This window comes from Mixophyes fleayi, chromosome 8 (assembly GCF_038048845.1).
Source record: "Mixophyes fleayi isolate aMixFle1 chromosome 8, aMixFle1.hap1, whole genome shotgun sequence".
Classification (NCBI taxonomy): domain Eukaryota; kingdom Metazoa; phylum Chordata; class Amphibia; order Anura; family Limnodynastidae; genus Mixophyes; species Mixophyes fleayi.
Window position 1 is genome coordinate 122,667,890 of NC_134409.1, and position 22,816 is coordinate 122,690,705.

Consider the following 22,816-nt stretch of genomic DNA (forward strand, 5'->3'; position numbering starts at 1 on the left):
ATCTTCCATTCCTGGTATAACATTTTCCTGTATTTAAACATGGACATTCCACTAAGTATTAAATTCATCTCTCAACAGTCTACTTTGGTCTAAAATGACCTTCAGGGACCCTGTAAATATTTTTTTTCCTGTTGGTAGCTTTAAATAGTTTTAGGACACTTGAGAAGTAAACTAAAATACACCAGCTGTATTGAAACAAGGGCTTCATAATTCGAGTCCCTTGAAATTCACTTGTCTTCTGGTCCAGTAAGCCCTAAATGGAAAATCCTGTAACAATTGAAAAATGATGGCATTCACAAATGAGACCTCTAATGGTGAAAAGATTCAGATTGGTAATAAAGACACATTACACACCGTGGTTGGTTTTTATCAAGGACAATATGTTTTAATATTTATCTGAACAGCAAATGATGTTGAACACCTTGCAGATAGCACAAGATATGCAGTTCAAAGCATAAAAAAGCAAAACGCATGTGTTCAGTACAACTATGCACAAAATACTTCCGATGCTTGTTTGACCCCTGCGTGATGGGGGCAGGGAAGACCCCAATGTATAAGCAGCAATGATCCATTTCTTTCACTCTTACAGTAAATGAAAGCAGATTAAATATCTCAAGTCACAGAGCATAGAACAATTCACAACTTGATGCAGATAAAACGGAACGGCACCATTTGCAGTTTCAGCGTTTAACAACCACTTGAAAAGTCAACATTGTAAAACTACTGTACATAAAGTTCATGAAATCCTATTATGGGAGGGGGGGGGGGTTTGGTTTCAGCAAGGTTGCTGTCATTCTGGGTGACCTCTGAGTACGCTATAGTGAGTGTGCAACTCGGGAGAAATTCAAGCCCTAGGAATGGGTTTGTAAGACTGGTCGGCAGTTGTTTCCTGATTTGCAGAGCTCGATCAGTTCGATAACATTCACAGCTGCTGCAGAAACTCTTAGAACGTAGAGCGGTCAATCTCCAAGAAACCTCTTCTATTTCACATCGACACTGACTGGATGCAGCTACATGGGTTTGTATAATACTACAACAACAATTGTTTTGTTGTGGGCAAAATGGTATAATTATCTGCAAGCATGGCTTAGGTGGACTGTGAATGTGTCAGGGCAATCAGAGGTGTGGATCGTGTGGACTATGGTCATGTGTTAATCTGTCACCGTTATTAGGATGTTTATATGAAGCTTCGTTCATGCCATCAGTGGGAGATAAGGCACTTGGGCAGTTACCCTGGGCCTAGGGATAAAAGGGGCAAAATCCCTTCCTTCCTTTTCTAAATTCAGCAGTGCAAGTACAATCTGAACAAGTGTTAAAGAAGTGAGCTTGGGGTGATGGAGGTGTTGTGTATTATAATAAAGTCGGGCAGATTTTCTTGCCATTTATTGCAAAATAGTTGAAGCACGAGGCTTGTGTAAACTAATTCAGGAGGTTGTGTAAGGGTGTGTTGTGTTCTAATGAAGATTTCGAATCACGTGTGGGTTGGAGCAAATATAAAAGGGGAGTGTTGTGTTTTATTGAATGATCACATGTGAAGAGATATGTAGAGTGGGGGCCTGAGTCATATGCATCCTGCCCAGGGCCAATCAAAGTTGTAATCTGCCACCGGGTGTCACCCCCAGATATATCAGTCAGATTATCTCTCCAATTAGAAGCAGAGAACCTACTAGTAGCCTGCATCCTGAGATTCTATAGGAATTGTGGGATTCCCAGACTGACTATGGCATAGACTAGGTATTTCTTGGGTCTGGCATTTTGGTAGCATTAAAGGATATCTCCACTCTAAACTGAAAATTGCAAAGTTCAATAGGTTATCTGATAATACTGAAGACTACTTACCTGGAGCCCAGCATTCTCCTACGTCAACGGGTTCCCAGATGTTTACAACAGTCCAGTGGTGATCTTTTCGACAGACATGACTCAGTAGCTGTAAACAGGTGGAGTATTGTTGGTGTCCGCAATTGACAACTTCTCATGAAAGGAAGTTGTGAAGGAGGGGCATTGACAACTCCGCTGCCTGTCTGAAACCGGCAAGTGGTAGAAGAAGCGGGGAGAACACTGGTGTACCACTGCAGACATCAGGGAACCCATTGTACTGGGGAAATATTCAGTATTATTGTATCATTTATAGAACTTCTTTAACATAGCTATGCTGAAAAAGTTGCAACCGATCAAATCAGCTGAAGTACAGACAATGGGTCCGAGTCATTAAGGAAAGTAAGGCAAAAAAAGGATTAAATGTTCTCTGGGACAAACCATGTTACAATGCAAGGGGTGCAAATTAGTTTATTATTTTGCACATTAGTTAAATACTGGCTCTTTATTCATCAAGCACACAAATACTAGATAGCTTTTATTTTTTACACTGAAATTTAAATTTAATCTAGAACATGCCCTACCCAAACTATAAATCTGTAACCACATTTTAAATTTACCTCCCCCTCCAATGCAACATGGTTTTGCCCAGGTGCAAAGTTACTCCTTTTTTATGCTTTGCTCTTGTTAAATGACTCGAGCCCAATGTGTTGCAGATTTTGAAAGTACTGTCTACTGCATTGCTCAGATTTGTACTCACATATCACAATAGGATTGTGTGCAGACTTTGGTATATTAGTTTCTAACTTTGCCTGAATTTAACTTGCAGAGTTATTTTAAAGGAAAAGAAAAACCTATTTCTGTAAGGTGCAAAACTTGACCAACCATACCTGCCAAACAAAACTCTTTCTGGCTTCCTGGACGGTGTGAATAAAAGTTTTCATTTTTTACTATTGCTTGACCATTGAATCTGAAAATGGCAACCAGGCATCGCTAAAAGGTATCAATTACAAGGTTTTATGGAAGAAAACAGCAGTTTTGGAATTCAAACCAACCAGACGTGTATGAGCCGGGCATGCGGGTCCATTATATCTATGTTTCTAAAACTTATAGACTCATTTGATATTACAAAATACAAAAATAGTTTATCATAACTTTCATTTACATTCCATTTACAATGAGTGCTTAAATAACTTAAAACGTTAGCATTATCTGAGAATTAAAATACTTGGAAAAATATGAGTGAAAATAAGAAAAGGAAAAAAAGCGCAGAGTCTGAGGTACGGGGATGGGGTCAAGCAGCATACTGTACGTCTGGGTACGGCATACATTCAAAACTAGAGCATCTTCTCTAGTTGGAACAAAAGCAAGGCAGTATTTTTTTTTTTGGCGGACAGAACTATTGAGGAAATAAAGTGAAATGTGCGATAAAACCCAATATTCACTATATTAACAATCATGACTATTTACCAAAACTATCTCGTAAAGTTTTGGATTGCACACACTCAGCACGAGAGGGATGTACACGGTCTTCATTTTTCTTTGCTATAAAACAAGAATGTTCAAAATATGGACCAGTCCACTGGGATGGGTAATTTACAAGGTAAAACTGTGTTTTTTGTGAACGAACACTAGGAAATAATACAATTTTTGCTCTTCCTCCTTTTCCTGCTATGTAACTGTCCTCGGCCACCAAGAGTGGAAGACTTGGGTATGCCACCGGTGCACTGACCGTATTGATGGATAAGGTCTTCACTGGTCACGTATCGTAATCGTGTCGGCTGTGGAATCGGTTCTCCTAAGAAATACCCTTCATTGTCTGACTCTGAAGAAGATGAACAGGTGGAACACCAATCATATTCATTCATCTGTTGCCCCCACCTATCACAGAGGTGGTTTTGCAAAGCGAGATCAGAGGCTGTCCTTTGATACCTGTTGTACATTTCTCTTCTGACGACTTGATCCATCGGATCTCGTCCTCCCCTTTGTTGCATAAAACGTTCATAATCCTCCCTGGCTCTCAAGAGCGGCTTTTCTTTCATCTTACTGCATTGGTCGGTAGCCAGATGAAGAGCGTTGTCGGAACGAGAACGCCTGGACCTCCTTTGCCGATGATGCCGATAATGTTGATCGTTATCTCGCGACTGAGTTCTTCTCCTTGTCCGTTCGCTCATGGGTGTCATTTTCACATTACCCTGGCCAGACATTGGAGTCATGCCATCGTCAAACTGAAACGACTGGTGCATTCTTGCGTGGGGTGGCAGGTCCCTATATTTGCCAGGGTTACCCCCCAGATCACTTAGATTGTGGGTCATATCTTGATACTGTTGCGCGGATAGGAGACTCCGGACTGACTCCACACTTCGGAACTGAGAAGAGGAGTTTAGTGTCCCCATGTTGCTAAGCTTTTCTGAAACATTCATTCCAGAATCTTTGCTCAAATCTGGCATTGAAAACCGAGAGAGGTGTTCCTGACGTTTGGGTCCCCCATCCATGGATGCACCTTGAAAAAAAAATTAAAGAAGTACATTAATACATGCCTTGATTAACTTGAATAAGTTCCATGTAACTTAAATATAATTGCTGCACAATAACTTGTAGTTCATTACTGGAAATATAAAAGGCTCATATTGTTTACTTGTCGGCTTGGTAAGACATTCAGAGAATATATGTTAGCGAGTGCTCTGTATCTCAATAAATCAGTCAACTGAGACGGACTACGCTGAATAGTAATACATTGACTTTGGAATAGGAAGCAACAGCTGATATCTAGAAGAGGTCAAAACCATCTGATACGGTGGTGGTCAAGGTCAACAGACCTACATGGTGGTGTCAACATCTTGAAGTCAGCAATATTTACAAAGGCCACCAGTGAGCACAGATACAGTAACAGTTTCCTCTGCTTAATGACTATGTCAGCTGGAAGCCAACAAGAAGTAAAATAGCAGCTTAGTATAGAATGATATAATCAGAGGTGAACACCACATGACCAGAATGAAAACGAAAGAGTGGTCAGTGATGAGACAAAAGACCTGATTTTTTTCTTGCACAGTGTTTGATCAGTAGACTTTCTATAAATTATTTTGTCAGGCCTTTGTGGTAATCAAAGCCAGCACCATAAAACTGACAAAATGTTGTGTGGTGTTCCTCCAACATAGGGGGAGAATTCAATTCCCCCCGAAGTACCGCCGCGTTATGGATATTACCGTTATTACGGTAATATTAACTCGGCTTTGTGCTTGCAGCTCAGAGCTGTGAGAAAAAGATTCGGCGTTAGAACTACCGTAATAACGGTAATTACGCGCACTATTACCGTAATAGCAGTAATAGTTTTAGCACAGCGGTACTTCGGGGGGGGGATTGAATTCCCCCCATAGGTGATGAAATGAAGGGACATAGCCTGAAAAAGAGTGGAGTAAGCTGAAATTGTAATAAAAGCTGTTTTTTTTTTTTGTTTTTTTTTAAAATACGGAATAATTAGCGCTAGTATCATATTTTACTAAAATGCCTTAGGTTAAAATAATTTGTATCTGAAAATGAGGTTATTCTTGAAATGGAATATGTAGGTTTTATTTTAGCACAATTTAAAGGACTTCCACTTCTATTTTTATAGAATTCGCCCTAAGAGCCAGTTCCCCCTGGCTCCAAGGTAACACTTGCAGTGCAAAGAATTTCTCAAGCACAATGTCTAGTCAGACATGCAATTACATTATTAATGATTGGGAGACACAGTCCCCCCCCCCCCCCCCCCCCCCCCGAGTGCCCACAAAAAGGAGGAGAGAGAACCTTAATGTTGCATCTGCTGTACACAGATGATTTAGCACGAAGAGAAGGAGACGGCCAGTCCTAATAAAGACAATGTACAGATGTGTTGTAAGTAACCCAACACACTAAAAGCTGGTTCATTACAAAGCAATGAACCGCAGTGTAGTTTCAAGTACTTTATAATGGCAAATAAACAGCAATCCAGTGATTGCTTCCCAACAGTCATTAACTAAGGAATGTGCAATATAGCATCTGAAAAAGCTACATCCTCTCGTCGGCGAGCAGCTTCCTCTCCCCAGGGCGTATCATTTCATCATAAAGCGCAAGTGTCAATCACGGAAGTTCCACAGTTCTTAGCTGAATGTTAACCAGAGGAGTAAGTGTTATTATCTCTTATGGAGCCCTGTAAACCTATAGACCTGTACCAACATGAATTTTTTAGTTCCTCTTTTAGTAGTTATAAGCCGATTATTTGTTTTCCAACCTCTCTTGGGATCTGAAGATGATTTTTCTATTTTAACTACTTCCTGCAAGACATATATTGTTTTATTACCCCTCCCCCTGTTCAGCAAGTATCTCACTCACTGGGTCAGAGCTTTGGCGGGACTACCCCCATGAACTCCACCGTTACACGACCCCAGACTCTATCATAGGCAAACCGAGGGGGGGGGGGTTCCTAGTGCCTGGAAACCCCCCTCCAAGCCTGGGGCACTGTATAATTGAGGTGGCTGGACCCTGCTCCCGCTTTACACGGCTCTGCTTGAAAAGGGAGAGCTGCGTGCACCTAACAGTAGTGCACGCAGCATTGCCCATGTATATTATGGGGATAGGAAGAGTTGGAAAGCAGCCAAGCACTATCTAAAATTATAGCCACGCCCCCATGCATGCTGGTCACGCTCACTGGCGTCGTGGTGTGGAAACCCCTAGCTGCAAATCCTGCATTTGCCCCTGGCTATAGGCGGAGTAGCAACTATAGCTGTTGTGGGGATGGTGTGTGAGAGCCAAATCTGCATGGATGGCAGATGTGTGGTGAAAACAGTACTTGATTGGGCAGGAGGCATCCAATCAGGTGCTGCATTCACTCCACAACCCCCTGCTCCCGACAAACTGAACTGTAGAATGTGTTTAGTTCACCAGCACTGAATGATGTCAGCTCCTCTTCCTATTAAACACCACCCAGCAAGGGCTATGGTCAATTGTTGGGATTTCAGGGGGACACAGAAGGTGAGATGTCTAATATTTTGACCCACAAGTTTCTGCTGATTGCTATTTCTGAAACAGAGCTTGTACCTTGAAATGATGTATACGCAACGCTCTCCCCGCTCCCTATAAGAATTATTTTAAACTACTGTTAGGCAAAGCTTTGGAAACCCTATTTCCGGGCAGAGAAATGTGAAAGACTTGATGTCTCATCGTACTTGCCAACATTGAGAACAGAGTTCACGGAGAACCAGTCAATTATGTAAATCACACGGAACCCTGCCAAACATAATTGTCATTAATTGAACAATTACTGTACCTTCATTACAATCATAACTGTGCTTAGATAATTTCGTGTTGGCTTCCAAACCAGGATGCGGCATGTTCGCTATTATCCAGGGACACCGTTACAAATGTTTAACTGTATCGTAAATAAACCGTCACAGCAATCAGTTGAGGGATAATGGCTGATTTTCTAATTAAATAAAATAACTTAAGATTTTAAATAATATTCATGATGTAATTTTGACTTCAATTTTAGTGATTCGTTTGAGTAACCGCAGCTATTGCCAAGTGGATTTAAAACATGCTCTGATTGGTTAAAACGTAATTATATGTGCTCTGTTTCCTAGCATACGGCTTCTGGGACTTATAAACACAATATAACAATTTAACGTTTTCAATTGTTATAAAACACAGACATTCAAGTATTATCAAACCAAAGAAATGAAGAGTGCTAAGCAAATATACGGAGTTTACAAACTTTAAAATACACAGCATAAAACCAGATCCCCAAAAACTATATTCAAATGTATTACACTGTTTGCTATCATTCAAAGCCACATGTTCCACATTCATGTTTAAATGAGAAACATATTTTTTCTGTTATATAACGAATGTTAAAACTGCAGGAAGTATGAACGTTCCATTTGAGTGAAATGATTGTTTTTGTCTTCGCAGCTGGAAAGCTGAATTAGGCCATGGGCAGTTCACAATTACTGCGAAATGTCTGTGTTGAACTACAAATTCCAGCAGACTGGGACTAAGTTTTCGGTACATAACATACCACTTTCCAGGTATATGTAACACAGATGTCACATACAAAGTATACTAAGATTGGCTTCTATTGCACTGAACTAGGGCAGCTTATGGTAGACACTATTTATTTTAGAATACTGGAATATTGAGCATTTAGGGGGCGATTCAATTCAGCACAAGTTGCTTCGCATAAGGATTTATACCGGCTGAATGCCGGGGAAGTCATTCAATTCCGGGACCCGTACTGCTTATTGTGCCTGGAAATAGGGCTCGAATAAGCTAATTTTTGCACTCCAGACACATTGAGCATCGCGGGTCCCGCTAACTGAACAGCTCTTCCAGCATTTGGCGCGTATAAATGTTAAATTTGCCCTCTAAGACTTTTTCCTACCACTTTACATAGTTGCCTACTCTCCCGGAATGTCCGGGAGACTCCCGAATTTTTGTGAGTTCTCCCGGACTCCCGAGAGAGCAGGCAAAAATCCCGGATCCAGCTGTCTCCGTTGTTTAAGATGGGTGGGGGCGGGGCTAAACGAGGCATCGTGCTCCTGCTGCGATTGGCCGAAATTGCATAAGATTGACCGGGGGTGGAGCCTAACGGCGCACCACGCGTGGTCACGCCCCTTCGACGGTCCCCCTCCCGGACAGGTGCCTTCAAAAGTGGGCAAGTATGCCATATTAAAGGGACATAAACCTACACAAAAGTTATTTTGTCATATGTGCCAAGAAGAGTATGTATACACTGGGCACAGTTTTACGTTACCCCTCTGTGGAGCTTACAAACAAGCTTAGGTGGCTCTTGGTTGCCTCTCTTTGTCAGTTCTCTGTCAATTTTCAAAAAAGGGGTGTGGTCGAACACAATTAGGGGCTTGGTCACATCACATGAACATGTTGCATGTCCCCCTGGGGGTGTGACCAGCACTTCTGAACATCTAGGCCACTCCCATGCTCCCTCCCCTGAATACACCTGTGAATTGCTGCGTGCACCAGAGCAGTCGGGCACGCCACCTGCTCATCACTGTGAGCCGGGATATATCTCCCAAATTCCCAGGAGTCAGGACACATGTGCCAGCTTTCGGAACGGCAGGAATTGCCCTCAAAACGAGACAGTAGACCCTCAAATCGGACAGTAGGGAGGTATGCATTCTAAGCACCAAACTGAATTATTCATGAGACAGTCACGTGCTATACTAACATACATGGTCACCAGCTGTTCTAAGAGTATGGTCAACAGATCGGCTGTGTAAATCCAGACACATAGGAATTATGTTTGCTGCATGACTGCACTGCAATTAGTTCACATACGGACCTCTACAGCAAAAATTGCAATCAAGCAGCATGCAACTAATTGCAGACATGACCTTGAAAATATACAAGAACAGAATATTCTACAAAAACATTATTGTGTCTGAGTTATCTAGAAAAAAACCCTACATTTTAATATGTTTATGGGAGTTACTCATCAACAGGTCCTGAAATATTTTTGTTTTTATACAACATATAAATGTTAAATAAAACAAAGAAAATAATGACTAAACTCTCCCTAGTTAATAATAAATATGATACAATTCCACAAAAAGCTATTAGATATCCCACTCAAACCTGAGTGGGATTTTCCACTTATATCCCCTCCAAACCACACACTAGTAATTCATTAGTGGTCTCAGCCCTTACTACAGCCAACTCCTGTTTGGATGGGCACAGCACTCAAACTTTCAGGAACTGTCATTCTTTCCAATTCCTTCCTCCTGCGGGGCTTATTATTAATGACCGGCAAAGTTATTATTATTATTACCATTTATTTATATAGCGCCACTAATTCCGCAGCGCTGTCCAGAGAACTCACTCACATCAGTCCCTGCCCCATTGGGGCTTACAGTCTAAATTCCCTAATATACACACAGACTAGGTTCAATTTGTTAGCAGACAATTAACCTACCAGTATGTTTTTGGAGTGTGGGATGAAACCGGAGCACCCGGAGGAAACCCACGCAAACACGGGGAGAACATACAAACTCCACATAGATAAGGCCATGGTCGGGAATTGAACTCATGACCTCAGTGCTGTAAGGCAGAAGTGCTAACCACCGAGCTGTCACCGTTCTCCACTAATAATTAGCACCAGAACCATCCTGTATTAGTCTGGCAGTAGCGAGAACCAGAGGCAGAACTAGTGAGCTGTGGGCCCCAATGCAGGGAATCGGGAGGAGGGAACCCGGAGCTGCCAAATCTCTACACCTGCCATGCAGGGGACCCCATTATCTCCATGGGCCCCGGTGCACAGCACCTGCCGCACCAATGGTAGTTTCCCCACTGGTGACAACCACACTTATGAACTAATGTGAGAGTGGGGAGGAGCTTCACCAAACGTGAATGGTGGGAAACACCCTTAATACACTGGTCAACCAGCCAAAAAAGAATATACATTTCCATAGAAGGGTTTCAGATTTGGTGTTTTCTGCTGTATATTTTTCATACCCGTTTTACCTCAGAAAACATTTTTCTTCGTAATACCTTGTTGAAATATGCAGGTATTTGTGTCACACCTTTGTCTATGCGGCCCTGTACTCCTGGGTTCCTACATACCTGGTCACTTTAATAAAGAGTTGTGTGAGAACAAGACCTGCTTGCACCATTCCAGCACTGAAGTGGTTAAGAGAAATGTCCGCACAAGTGCGGTCTAGTTCTCCAGCGCTGGGAACTCTATAGCAATCATTATTTATTAGGTGAAAAGTGTGTATTAAACTGCGGCCGTCCAAAATGGAAAGTGCAGCTCAGCGAAACAAACCAGTCACTGTAAAAATAAAAGCAGAAGGACGTCACATCAAAAAATATAAAAGAATAAATGACAGGAAATGGCCAATGAAGCTATAATACAAGTTGATCCAAAGCATACTTGGCCACTCTCCCGGAATGTCCAGGAGACTCCCGATTTCTGAGTAGGTCTCCCGGATTCCTGGGACAGCAGGGCAGTCTCCCGCATCCTGCGAGAGTGGGGCCCTTGATGATGCGATTTGCATCATTTCGGCTCTTGCCCTAGCGGTGAAATGACACGTTTGCATAATTTTTCTGCGAGGGGTGGGGCGCCCCAGCCCCATCCACACCAGCAACTTGCCACCCCATTGGGATCTCCCAGAGAGGTAAAATTTAAAGTAGGCAGTTATGATCTAACACATCACAACAAAATATGAAATATTGCTATGCACTACAATGCGTCTATAACCCTTGTTATCAGTCATTTAGGTTCAGAAATACTCTGCAATATTCTTTAGGGTTACTGACAGGAAGCCTGATGTGCATGACAAAAGGTAAATTTGATTAATCTCCTCAAAAAGGTTACTGTATTTATTGCTACCAGCAAATGAGCGAATCATAATTATTTTCAATAAACCCTCTCCTTCAACGAGTACAACTGTGGAGGTCAGGGGTCAACTGCCCTGAGGTTCTCGATATAACGTAAAGAAAGTAAATTTTAGATATGCCCTCACTATAATTCTACAGCAGTCGCAGCTAATTTTAAAGATAATAAATTCACAAAAAGGTTTGTAGCACCTTATAAATTGCAACGGCAGCTCAAAATTGCGATGGCAAGTTGCACTAAACAGTTCCCTGACTAGAAAATTCTTCCTCGCTTATAGTAATGAGTAGAACAGCTGGTGTCCAAAACACAATTTAAACATTATAGGATCTGACTTACTCTAAATATGGAAGGTGTCCTGTTCTACATCTCTGCACTAATAAAAACATAGACATAATAAAAAAAAAAACACTTTGTAAATGAGTACGTCTAGGTACATACTACAGGTTTTTCATCCCACTCCTGGGTCAATCGAGCGATAAACGACCGTTCGGGCCAATATCGCATTAATCAGGGGCGGACCTAGACGCGATTTCGCATAATCGCGCCACTCCGTAATTCTGATTGGCGGGCCCGGAAAAACCCCGCCCACCACCGGTGATTGGCCCCGCCCCTTCCAGATGTATTGATCAGCATCTTGGACCCAATTTAAAGGACTTGTGCTGTAGGGGAGGAGGGGCGATCTCCCCCCTGGATCCGCCACTGGCATTAGTGTGTATACTTAAGCGATGAATGACAATTGTACTGATCATCGTTTCATTTGATTGTTCAGCAGAACTATAAATCTGGTTCCAATGTCGTTCCAATCCTGCAGTGTATACGCACTCCCGATCAGGATCTCCGTAGAGTTTACAGAGTCGTGATCTTTTCAGTCGACTGTTAGGACAGATGAAGAGCACAGATCTGAAGGTAAATCTTGTAAAACGTCTAGTATGTACACATGAATCAGCATGCCCACCTCCACCTGCGCCGAATAATGACCGCCCCACACACGATTGACTTCTTTCTATTTTGAATTGGATTGCATCCACTCCTATAGGACGAGAACTGCACTCTCCTTAAGGGCGTGACCAGCGCAGAGATCAGTTGTTCCCTGTGCTATGCTGTGTATGTTATCCACATAAAATGCAACGAAACTTACAGCACTGAGGTGATCACAAGGAAATCAAGCAGACGCCATTTTTTTTCTGCGTCAATCTCCTGGTCTTTTATATAATGTATCTCCTCGGGCGCATGGAATGTTGCACAGAGATCAACAATCTATAGGCTGCTCTATTCCGACACTGGTTTTCCCTATTTGCTTTCCATTTGGAGAAAAGGTTTGCATTATACTTTTTACCTTTAAAACACAGTAAAGGTCATTCATGAGTGACCGTCTATAGCTAATGTTTGGAGTTGTCCCCTGACCAATCTGCTCCTGCTTTTGCCGGATTGAAGGTTTGACTGGAAATCCACACAGTCCTTCAACATTAGGACAATCTTTTTCCCTAATTTATAACTTTGTACTAAAATACTGCTCAACAAACAGCACCGATAACCGCGTTGCGATTGCCAGTGATGTCATCAAGTCACGGCGGCTTCTTCATTCATCACGATCGCTTCCAGTCGGTTGACCCATCAGTTGTCCTGGAGCCTGGTCGGTGAAGAAGCCCTTCGGTGTCAAGACGTCGGGGTAAGTCTTGTCGGGGTAGTCACGATGCAGACTACCACCGGCTGAGATACTTGTTCTAGTAACATCTCAAAGCGTTATCAGAAAATACATTTCTTAGAATAAAGCATTTTATTTAAAACACATTAATGTTTTAAAATATGTATTTCATTTTTTATTAAAACCTGCCTTTTTTTTTTACCTGAGTGGAACTGAAAGACAAAATCTGTGGTTTCTGTTCCAGGGAGACGGCAAGTCCGAGTACACTGCGCACAATTACAGAGACTGGCCCAGTGATTATATCTCTCACCACTTCACCGGGCCAGTATCACTACAGCATAACTCAGTGGCGCACGCAGGGGGGGTTTCTGAGTCTCTAGAAACCCCCCTGCGCTAACTAAGTGGCCACTGTCCTATACAGCAGCCGCGGCGCTGTCAAAGAAGCGTCCGCGGCGGTGCTGTATTGTATACAGCACCGCCGCAGACGCTTCTTAGACAGTGCCGCAGCTGCTGTATAGGACAGCGCTGGCGAAACGGAGCTGCTGCGCATGCGCCCGCTCTCTCTCGCGTTTTTTTTTTCGGTCGGCGGGGAGAAAACCCCCCCCCCTGACAATCCTCCGTGCGCCCCTGAAACTGCTGATGATAAATGCTTTCTTATCGCTGTGAGAAGGGGAGGACTAATGTTAAACAGGCCCAATATATTTTAAAAAATGGTAGAAATGCATCTTATTGTGAAAGTGTACCTGAAAGGTGTAGAGGGAGGTCCAGTAAAAGTATAAACACAATTCCTGATTACTGGGACCTTAACTGAGAGTTTATTACGAACATCTCTCCAGGGTGCCCTAGAGAAACCACCAATCAAACGTGTGCTTTAATTGTGCATCTTATAGTAGACAGATGGAAGCTAACTGCTGATTGGTTGCTCTGATTTTAGTGCAAATTTGCACCTTTCGGCAAGGTTAGTAAACAATGTTCTATGTAATCTAAAATGCTTTGGTGAAGTTTGCAGTTTTATAAAGAGATGTACTCGGACAGCAGAGACTTTCAAGGAGAATCCCATGTTCAGAGGTTTCATTCGGCAAAACCCCTGAATGTCCAATATGTTCTGCTAACTGAATGAAAAGTGGTAGAGAGATAGTGCTAATAAAATGCTGCACAGGTCTGAATATTTTTCTATATCTAATTAGTTAACAGTTTGGGGTTATACAAGTAAGTGGGGCACGTGCAGACTCTCTCTCTCGTACAATAGTGCACAGTTCTTAAAGCCGATTCACCTTGCAAGATCCTGCAGCAAACAGAGGGCAAACTTCACAAATCTTACGGCGACGACGACGACATGGTAAGTGAAGGTGGATGTGAAATTCAATAAAAATACAAAGTCTGCCATCATATAGCCTGGCAATCTGTTGGGCTCCCCACAGACCTATGGATACCAGGCATCAATGCAGACCGTTAAAGTCACTTAATGGACACAATGAACTAGCACATAATTATAATGACTGCACTCGCAGCTGTGTTAAATAATGTATATGACAGACAGACACATGCCACAACAAGTCAATGTATTAAACTAGGACAGAAGGATACCTAGAGGGCTCCCTGTGTCTCCTAGTGCCACGCAGGAACCGAAAAGAGCTCTCACAATTATTAGTAAACAAGGTGGTTCCGGCACAGACCTCTGGGATTGTCATCCTGGTACATGTACACTTATAATGACAGCAGTACGATCAGTAAGAGCCAACTGGTAGGATCTGATTATCTGCGTCATCCTGTGGGCGTGCTGCCGTCATTATTAATGTATGGTAATACAGAGCTTCAACACTGCAGTGAGTGAGGGACAAGTGTCAGAACTGGAAAAGCATCAGCTTATAGAATAGTACATAGCAGACACCCGCTCAACAAGCGATAATTATACCCTGTCACGTGATCAGTGGGGAATGCACAATACCATCAGCATGTTGTTAATAAAACACAAGAGGGAAAATACCATGGTGTCAAGCTTTCAGTGTGGCAAAACACATCACTTATAAATACTTCTACACAAACTTGTATCTATGTGTATATATAGAGGCCCTATCACCCTTGTGCCACCTGCCTGGGACCCCGTTGCCCTTGTGCCGCCTGCCTGGGACCCCGTTGCCCTTGTGCCAGCTGACTGGGACCCCGTTGCCCTTGTGCCAGCTGACTGGGACCCCGTGGCCCTTGTGCCGCCTGCCTGGGACCCTGTCGCCCTTGTGCCGCCTGCCTGGGTCCCCGTCGCCCTTGTGCCGCCTGCCTGGGTCCACGTCGCCCTTGTGCCGCCTGCCTGGGTCCCCGTCACCCTTGTGCCGCCTGCCTGAGACACCGTCGCCCTTGTGCTGCCTGCCTGGGACCACATCACACTGTGTCGCCTGCCTGGGACCACGTCCCACTTTTGCTGCCTGCCTGAAGAACAAGCACACATGGAAACCAGGAATTGTCCACTCGTGATGTATAGGATAGATACTGAAACATATCTATTTCAATATGTATGCTATGTAGAGTTGTTTGAGTACTACCATGACTAATAGATGCTTTGGTCTGCAGCGTCCTACATGATATTTACAGTTTTATACTATACACAGACAGCAATGATCCATGACATAATACGTTGTATAATTATATTAGGTTTAATAATGTATTATGTAAAGACCAGACATCTACTAATTAACAGATAATACACAGATAACTTGGTAATGTAGGTTATTTACGGGACAGTCAGTGAGAGTGATGGTAATAGCTAATTTGAAGTAGGCCTGGGCTCAAGGAAACAAGGAAGCAGGCATAGAGGTACAGAGGGTGATGGAATAGTATAGAGAGAACACAAGGAACGAAGCCCTGCTTGTGAGAGCACCTGTTTTCCACGGACAATGGAGGCAGCCATTTTGCATGCTGAAGCACTATCCATATTAATTCTCTATGAAATAGCAACATCACTGAGGCACTTAGTGGAGGGGGTGCAGCTGTGTGATAAAATGACCTTGCTGACTATGTGATGGCTTCTAATGAACCGATGCACTATATTTACATGAGTATTGTCTCAGTTCACAAAATGGCTGCCTATTCTTCATCTTCCTATTAATCCAGCCCAAAATATGGCCGCCACACAATGCGCAGGAGACTGGTGCACTCTAAATGTAGAGCCAGTTTACAAATGCAGAATTAACTACGTCCATATGTTTTACAGAAACTTTTATAGTCAATGTAAAAATATCTTCTTATAAATAGACTTTATTTTCCCTTAAAAAACGACTCGGTAGAAACTACATTCTGAACCACTCAAGCTCATGTTACTAATTATTTTATTAAACTTGCTCGTATTTCATTAATTTGAGAGAAAGGAATTATTTTCCTTCCTAATTTAGATTTCACTTGCGACGACGTGAACTCCCTTTTCTAAACAAAGCTGGTTATAAAATAAAAAAAAAGAAAGAAAAGTAAATACGCAGAGGAACTGAGACATGCTTGGCACATCTCTGAGAGAAATGACCTTACACCTCTTGTCTGTAGCAGATGTACACTGCCTTATCCAGACAATGCTTCCCCCACTTCCGTCGTCCCCCTGTGAAGTTATACGCAGCCGAGTCACACTGGGACAGCAGTTCAGATAAGTTAAAGCAAAACTGAACAGTGACCCTGAAGGTATAATGCTCCCTTCTATTTTACTCTGACTTCCCACTGCAGCTTTGCTACAAAGATAAATAAGAGTGATGGAGTATTTCCTATACTCTTCACTGGCAAAAGACAAAACATACAGATTGAAGTCAATAACAAAGAGGTTCCTAATACGCAGCAAATAGACCACTATAGGAAAGTGTCCCATACAAACAACTGCTTAAATCACCCCTCTTAAGAGAACATTTTGGTTACCAAGGAGACTGCAAGTCAATTAGTCAGACACATGAAGCAGAAGACCTAGACGAAAATACTCTGCAGGTTCTAGCTGTCATTTTGTACAATGTACTGAATAAATGACAGCTAGAATCTGATTCATTGCTATAGGCAACATCTCCACTTTTCCAAACCCGCAGTTTAGTAAATATACCCTCAGCTCTCTGAAACGTCTTGGCTCAACTAGCTGACCCACAAGGATCAACTGCCCAGAACTCCTAAAGGTATGGGAGATACTCCTGCATGCTGCAAATATGCTCCCAAGATACTCCATGATCACAACCTGGGGGTAAATGTTTCAAGCTCAGAGTTTTCCGGGGGGTTTGAAAAGTGGAGATGTAGCCTATAGCAACCAATCAGATTCTAGCTGTCATTTTGTAGAATGTGCTAAATAAATGATAGCTAGAATCTGATTGGTTTTTCAAATCCGCCGGGAAACTCTCAGCTTGATACATTTACCCCTTGGAGTGATTCAAATAATAATGGCTTAATGCAAGGTTGAAGCTGATTGGATGGGCTACAGTCATTAATGTCTAGCCCATAGGGGTCTGAACTGAGACTTTTGTTTTTCTGGGGGGAGGCTGGGTCAGTGGAAAGAAAAATACAATTTTTAACTGAAGTTTCCCTTTAAATTATATCCGTCATGTAGAAATGGGACTTCCTAGACAAATTTAGCCAAGAACAAATACTTTATATCATGCAATATATCTTAGCGTCCCAAAGTGAGTTTATTAGCCCTTTAAATACTACAATTTTACAGGTTTTAAATATCTTGTTTTTAAAATAAGCAATTGCAAATTGGCAATGACAGGTGAAAATTACTTTAGTTAACAAAAAATTCTCACAGTCTACTTAAGTTCAAGATTGGAAGTGTTTTGCAATGTCGAGGTCTTACCTGTTGCATTGGACAGGGCAAGAGACTCCATTGAACCCCTGGGAGTTTGTTCTGTCGGAGTTAACCCTTCAGTGAATTTAAGTGCACTGATTGGATGCCTTGTTCGAGCCTGCTGCGAATTCATATTTTTGCCATCCGGAACTTTCAGACTTGACCTCGCTTCGTTAAAACTATGACTAGAGGTGTCACTGAAACTCTCCTGCTGTCTCAGTCTTCCTTGGTAGTAATCCTCTCTGCCGTCTTGAGAGAAGCTCTCGCTGGGTGCCATCATTGACAGGCTTCTCTTCTGATTACTGAAATGCTTAGCCCACATGTCGGGCTGGGCGCCTGCCCCTTGTCCTGGACTATAAGAAGTCCTTATATTACACTGGCTGAGAAGCTGCAGAGGACTCTGAGATTGGCTCCTCTCTATCTTTTTGACGTAATGATCTCTGCTTCGCCATAGCTGATCCCGATTCAGGCTCGGGTTTTGACTTGACACACTTAGCAAATCCATTTGCAAAGAGAGAGGGTCGACATCCGTTGAAAGTCTATTAGAAGCGACATGTAGCTGGTTCATGTTGCCATCTTCTAGCTTGGCTTTGTTCTTGCCAATCTTGGCGCTACGCCGGGATTCCTTTGCCCTGGCGTTCTGGAATGCAGAATCCGAAGAGTCGGACCCGTTGGGGTCTTCGCCCACACTGCATGCTCTCGAGCAGAATATCTGCCCCTGCTTGGGCAGGAAAGGACGTCCCAATAGTGATTTTTTACAGTGGGCACAACAAAAACAGTTCTCTGTTGCATGCCAGTGCTGCCCATCGTAGGTCATCTGTCCCTGGTCAATACCTGAGAGAGAAGGGAAACGATTAATAGGGATCCTTGTGGAAGTCTTGTGGGATACACACACATTCCAAAAGCAAATCATTCAATGAAGATCTACATCATATCATCTATGTATCACTATTGTGTCTGAGACACTTCTCACCAATAAGGATAATAAATAAGTAAAATCAGAGGTGTGCAGACACTTGTTTGGGACCCAGAACCTATAATTAGGATCCCCTGGTTGTTCAGATGGGCAATAGTTTCTAATGGGAACATTTCCTTTTGGTACCCCAAAAGAATGTCACACTGACAACTTGGGTCTCACTTGGGCTAAATCTTTTTATTTTCAACATCCTAAAAGCATAATTATCCATATTTTTAACATAACATATACCCTTTCCCACTAATAACAAAACAGTGGGGGTCCAATGCCAGGAACCTACATAGATCGTTAAGTAACATTTGGGTTATAAACTAAAACAACGCGTTTCACTTTGGATCAGTTTTATCCATAAAAGCTGGAAGAAGAAGCCATTACAGCTTAAGCAACTGTGGAAGTAACTAGCATTAGACCTCCACAAGGCCACAAGTTTGGAGGAATAAGACGTTAGTTAAAAATTAATTAGGTGGAGATAGCCTTTAGTTAGTAAATCTTATTGGACAGAGTGTGAACAGGATATATATATATATATATATATATATATATATATACACATACACACACACACACACTATATATATATATTTATATACACATATATATATATATATATATATATATATATATATATATATCTATAATATAAAAGCCTAGTGGCATGTGTCTGTGTGTGGAAAAGAAAAAAACAAGCTGCAGCGCCACCTGCTGGGCGGCGTTATACACTGACCTACTAAATTCTTAGCATTATCTAATATATAAAAGAAAGGGCTCATCCAATTGACCTGAAATTTGGTATACTGACATTATTTGTCAAAAAAATTAGAATAGTGAAGTCAGTTAACTTCCATCATCCCCCCTTCTCCCCGTGGGAGGGGTAGTAAAGGCTAAATTTACGAGTTGAGGGCTCAAACTCATTTTCATGAGGTAATTTTACCTCATGAACACACATTAAAAAGAGCGCTTGCGTTGGGAAGTAACGCTCTTCCCCTGAGGAGGCCTGGGCTAGGCCCAAATGCATGACAAGAACCTTTTTAAGACCTTAAGTAGCTTTATTGGACTATAATGCATGAGTATAATGCACGGGTTAACTTGTATATATATATATATATATATATATATATATATATATATATATATATATATATGTATATATATCCTGTGTTTAACTATGGTTTAAACAAATACCTATGAATCGACCAAGCATGGAAATTATTTACATAATATTCTGCGATGACCGAGTCTAAACCATAATTTACTCATTAGAATTAAGCAAAGCAACTCTAAAGCTGGGTACACACCTATGCAATTATTGTGTAGATCACTCAATTAACGACTGTTTGGTCAGATATTGCAAGAGTGTGTACACTCCCAAGATCACGCTTTATCTTACCAAACACATCGCATCGTTTGATTTGGTTTTCCAAACTTTCTAAAAATCAAGATCAACAATGGGCTGATGTCTTGCAAATGTGGAAGTGTGTACACACTCACGACCAGTTGTGTAGGCAGATATCTGTAGTGTATATACAGAGTCCCCATCTTTCCAGCAGATGGTTATGAGAGATCACAGGTAGGTAAGTCCTGTCGGTGTGTACGTATGAATCGGCATGCTCATCGGGACTTTCAGTCATTGGTGAAATCGTTACAGAAATTGCATTTGAAGTAAAATTGCTTCGGTATGTACCCAGTGTATATGATTATATCTTAACTGTAATTTTAGCTCCAGGAAATAATACCGCCATTCCTCACAATAGAAGAGCAGAAAATCAGGATTTGGTTGAATTGCCAAAATCATAACTTTGCTATAACACCTACATATTCGGACGAATAAAAAAACAAAGGCTTGGTGCATCTTCATATATAATGGAGCAACTTAATATACCCAATATAGTTATAACTAGCAATACTTATGTTTTGTGGACTTATATACCATTCAGTCCTTAGGGACAGCAATGAGGCACAGCTGATTTATGTAGACATTCCATTGTTACTGATTGGCTGAATATTGGTTCTATTCACAAAGCGGATGCCCCCATTGTGTGTACGCGACAGATACATAAAACTAAACCTACAGAGTGATGTAAGGGAATCCCTGTAGTTTATATTTCTCTAAAGCTGCACATTAGGAAAGAGGATTGTACATAGGACCTCAATCCTCTGACATCTCAGTGAATAGCTAGCAGTCCTCTATACATGGTATATAGGTCGATGGACTGAACAGAGAGTTGAACAGAATGTTCGAAAACTGAGCTTGTTTCATTCTGCTTTTCAAGAGTTTTTACCAGTTCCCAGATGCTGCTTGGCTGTAAGCTATGGAATATGTTTTTGCTATTTGTGATGGATGGGGGAAGAAAGTCTCCATCACATTTTTAAACAGAGCTACAGTGGAAAGTCTGGGCAAGATTAAACTCTGCAGCTTACCTTAATGATTCATAGAAGAACATTGAACATGCTGGGTTTAGCTGTAATTTACTGTACGCAGACCATTTGCCAAGCAGCAAATAAACATTGTGTTAGACAGGTCGCTATAGCGCCGTCAGTTATGTGTTGCTTGAAACACAGGCCTTAACTACAAGAAAAATTCTTATTCCCATTTCCCCATGTTTTCCCAGCTTTGTAGCTGATCTCATTAATTCAGCATGCGCTATTAGTTGTACTTTGTATAACATGGCTGTGCAGACCATGAAGTAAGCCCAGTATCTTGCCTCGGGCAGCATTTAAAGAAAGGAGGGTGATGTTGCTTCATACAAAGCCCATAGCCACCTCTCACTCTCTGCTGGCAGCCTGGAATGGTGATCGTCATACCAATGGACGAGGCTTAGCAAGCCTTGGCCCTGCAGGGAGCTGCTCTGCATCATGGAGTGAGGCTGATTATTCGGGGGAAGGTGGGAGGGATGTAGGAGAGGCACAAGAACAGGAATAGAATTGTGTCACTTTTCCTGCTTAGATATGTCTCTAGCAGAACAACTATTGCAGCTATTCGTTCTGCATCTAGCAAAAAAAAAATATGGTGCCAGATATGGGGACTTTGCAATAAACTTTTAAACTTCAGAGATGTCTTGTTGCTGTTTGCACTCAGTGAGCGGTGTTCCCCAAGCTGATAAATGAGGGAATTAAAGTAATACAAACTTGAGAATCTGCTGTATGGTGCAACCCTGAACAATGATTTTTTTTCCACTCCCTCTTAACACTTTCATTTCAAGATTGCTTCGAATGCAAGTAATGGAGCCAGAGAATATTTTTGCAAGCAGTTTCAGGCATCCATGTAATCAGTGTCTAGTCATTTGTTGGGTGGCAAAGGATGTAGGTGTATTTTATCATCATCATCACCATTTATTTATATAGCACCACTGATTCCACAGCGCAGTACAGAGAACTCATTCACATCAGTCCCTGCCTCATTGGAGCTTACAGTCTAAACTCCCTAATACACAGAGAAAGAGAGAGAGACTAGGGTCAATTTTTAATAGCAGCCAATTAACCTTTTTGGGTGTGGGAGGAAACCGGAGCACCCAGAGGAAACACGGGGAGAACATACAAACTCCACATAGATAAGGCCATGGTCAGGAATCGAACTCATGACCCCAGCACTGTGAGTAAAGACTTAGCCACCGTGCTACCTGATTTCTATGTCTAATAGTCTGGACCAGTGCACTAAATTATGTACAGCGCTACACAATAGCTACTAGAAATTATTATTATTATTATTATTATTATTATTATTAATAGTATATATTTATAAGGCGCCACAGATTCCGTAGCGCCGGATACAGAAGCAAGTAACAAATAAATGAGGTTATACATGTCAGCAGCACAGATGAGTGTGAGTAATGCTATGGGGACTCACACAGAGTGCAGGAAAAGACGCGATGGGACATACGAGGGACAGCCCTCAACCCTGATCGGCCCAGACACGTGATTTTGTAGGAATATACAAAAAATATTTTTTGAGAAGAAAAAAGTATTATGAATGATAATAAATACATGGCATAGGAATCCTTGCTGCACTACACTTTGTGACTATACTTTGTTTGAAAATCCTTTGCATATCTAACAATCAAAATAAGACAATCGTAATCCTGTGAACATTCTAATCCTGTTTAAAACTGGAACAAATGTCAGACAAATTAAAACACATAATTACACTACACTTAGGAAGTATGTATACAAACACACAATTTTGGTGCAATAAATCACAGCCAGCAATCAGAGACTTGCTTTCAT

The 22,816-nt window shown here is 41.9% G+C and overlaps 1 protein-coding gene across 4 annotated transcripts in view; it reads right to left on the bottom strand.

Annotated features, from left to right (window-relative positions):
• The window catches only part of PRICKLE2 (prickle planar cell polarity protein 2), a 938,433-nt gene that overhangs the window by 716,268 nt on the left and 199,349 nt on the right, over positions 1–22,816 (bottom strand). For 3 of the 4 annotated variants that reach the window (XM_075183368.1, XM_075183371.1, XM_075183370.1), the window contains 2 exons: positions 17,629–18,453; positions 360–4,318 (listed from right to left, as the gene is read on the bottom strand). In XM_075183368.1, coding sequence (XP_075039469.1) covers positions 3,447–4,318; positions 17,629–18,453 — 1,697 coding nt within the window. In that variant the 3' untranslated portion in view covers positions 360–3,446. Of the gene's footprint in view, positions 1–359; positions 4,319–17,628; positions 18,454–22,816 lie in introns of those variants that run through there. The other variant, XR_012678591.1, reaches the window with a different exon arrangement.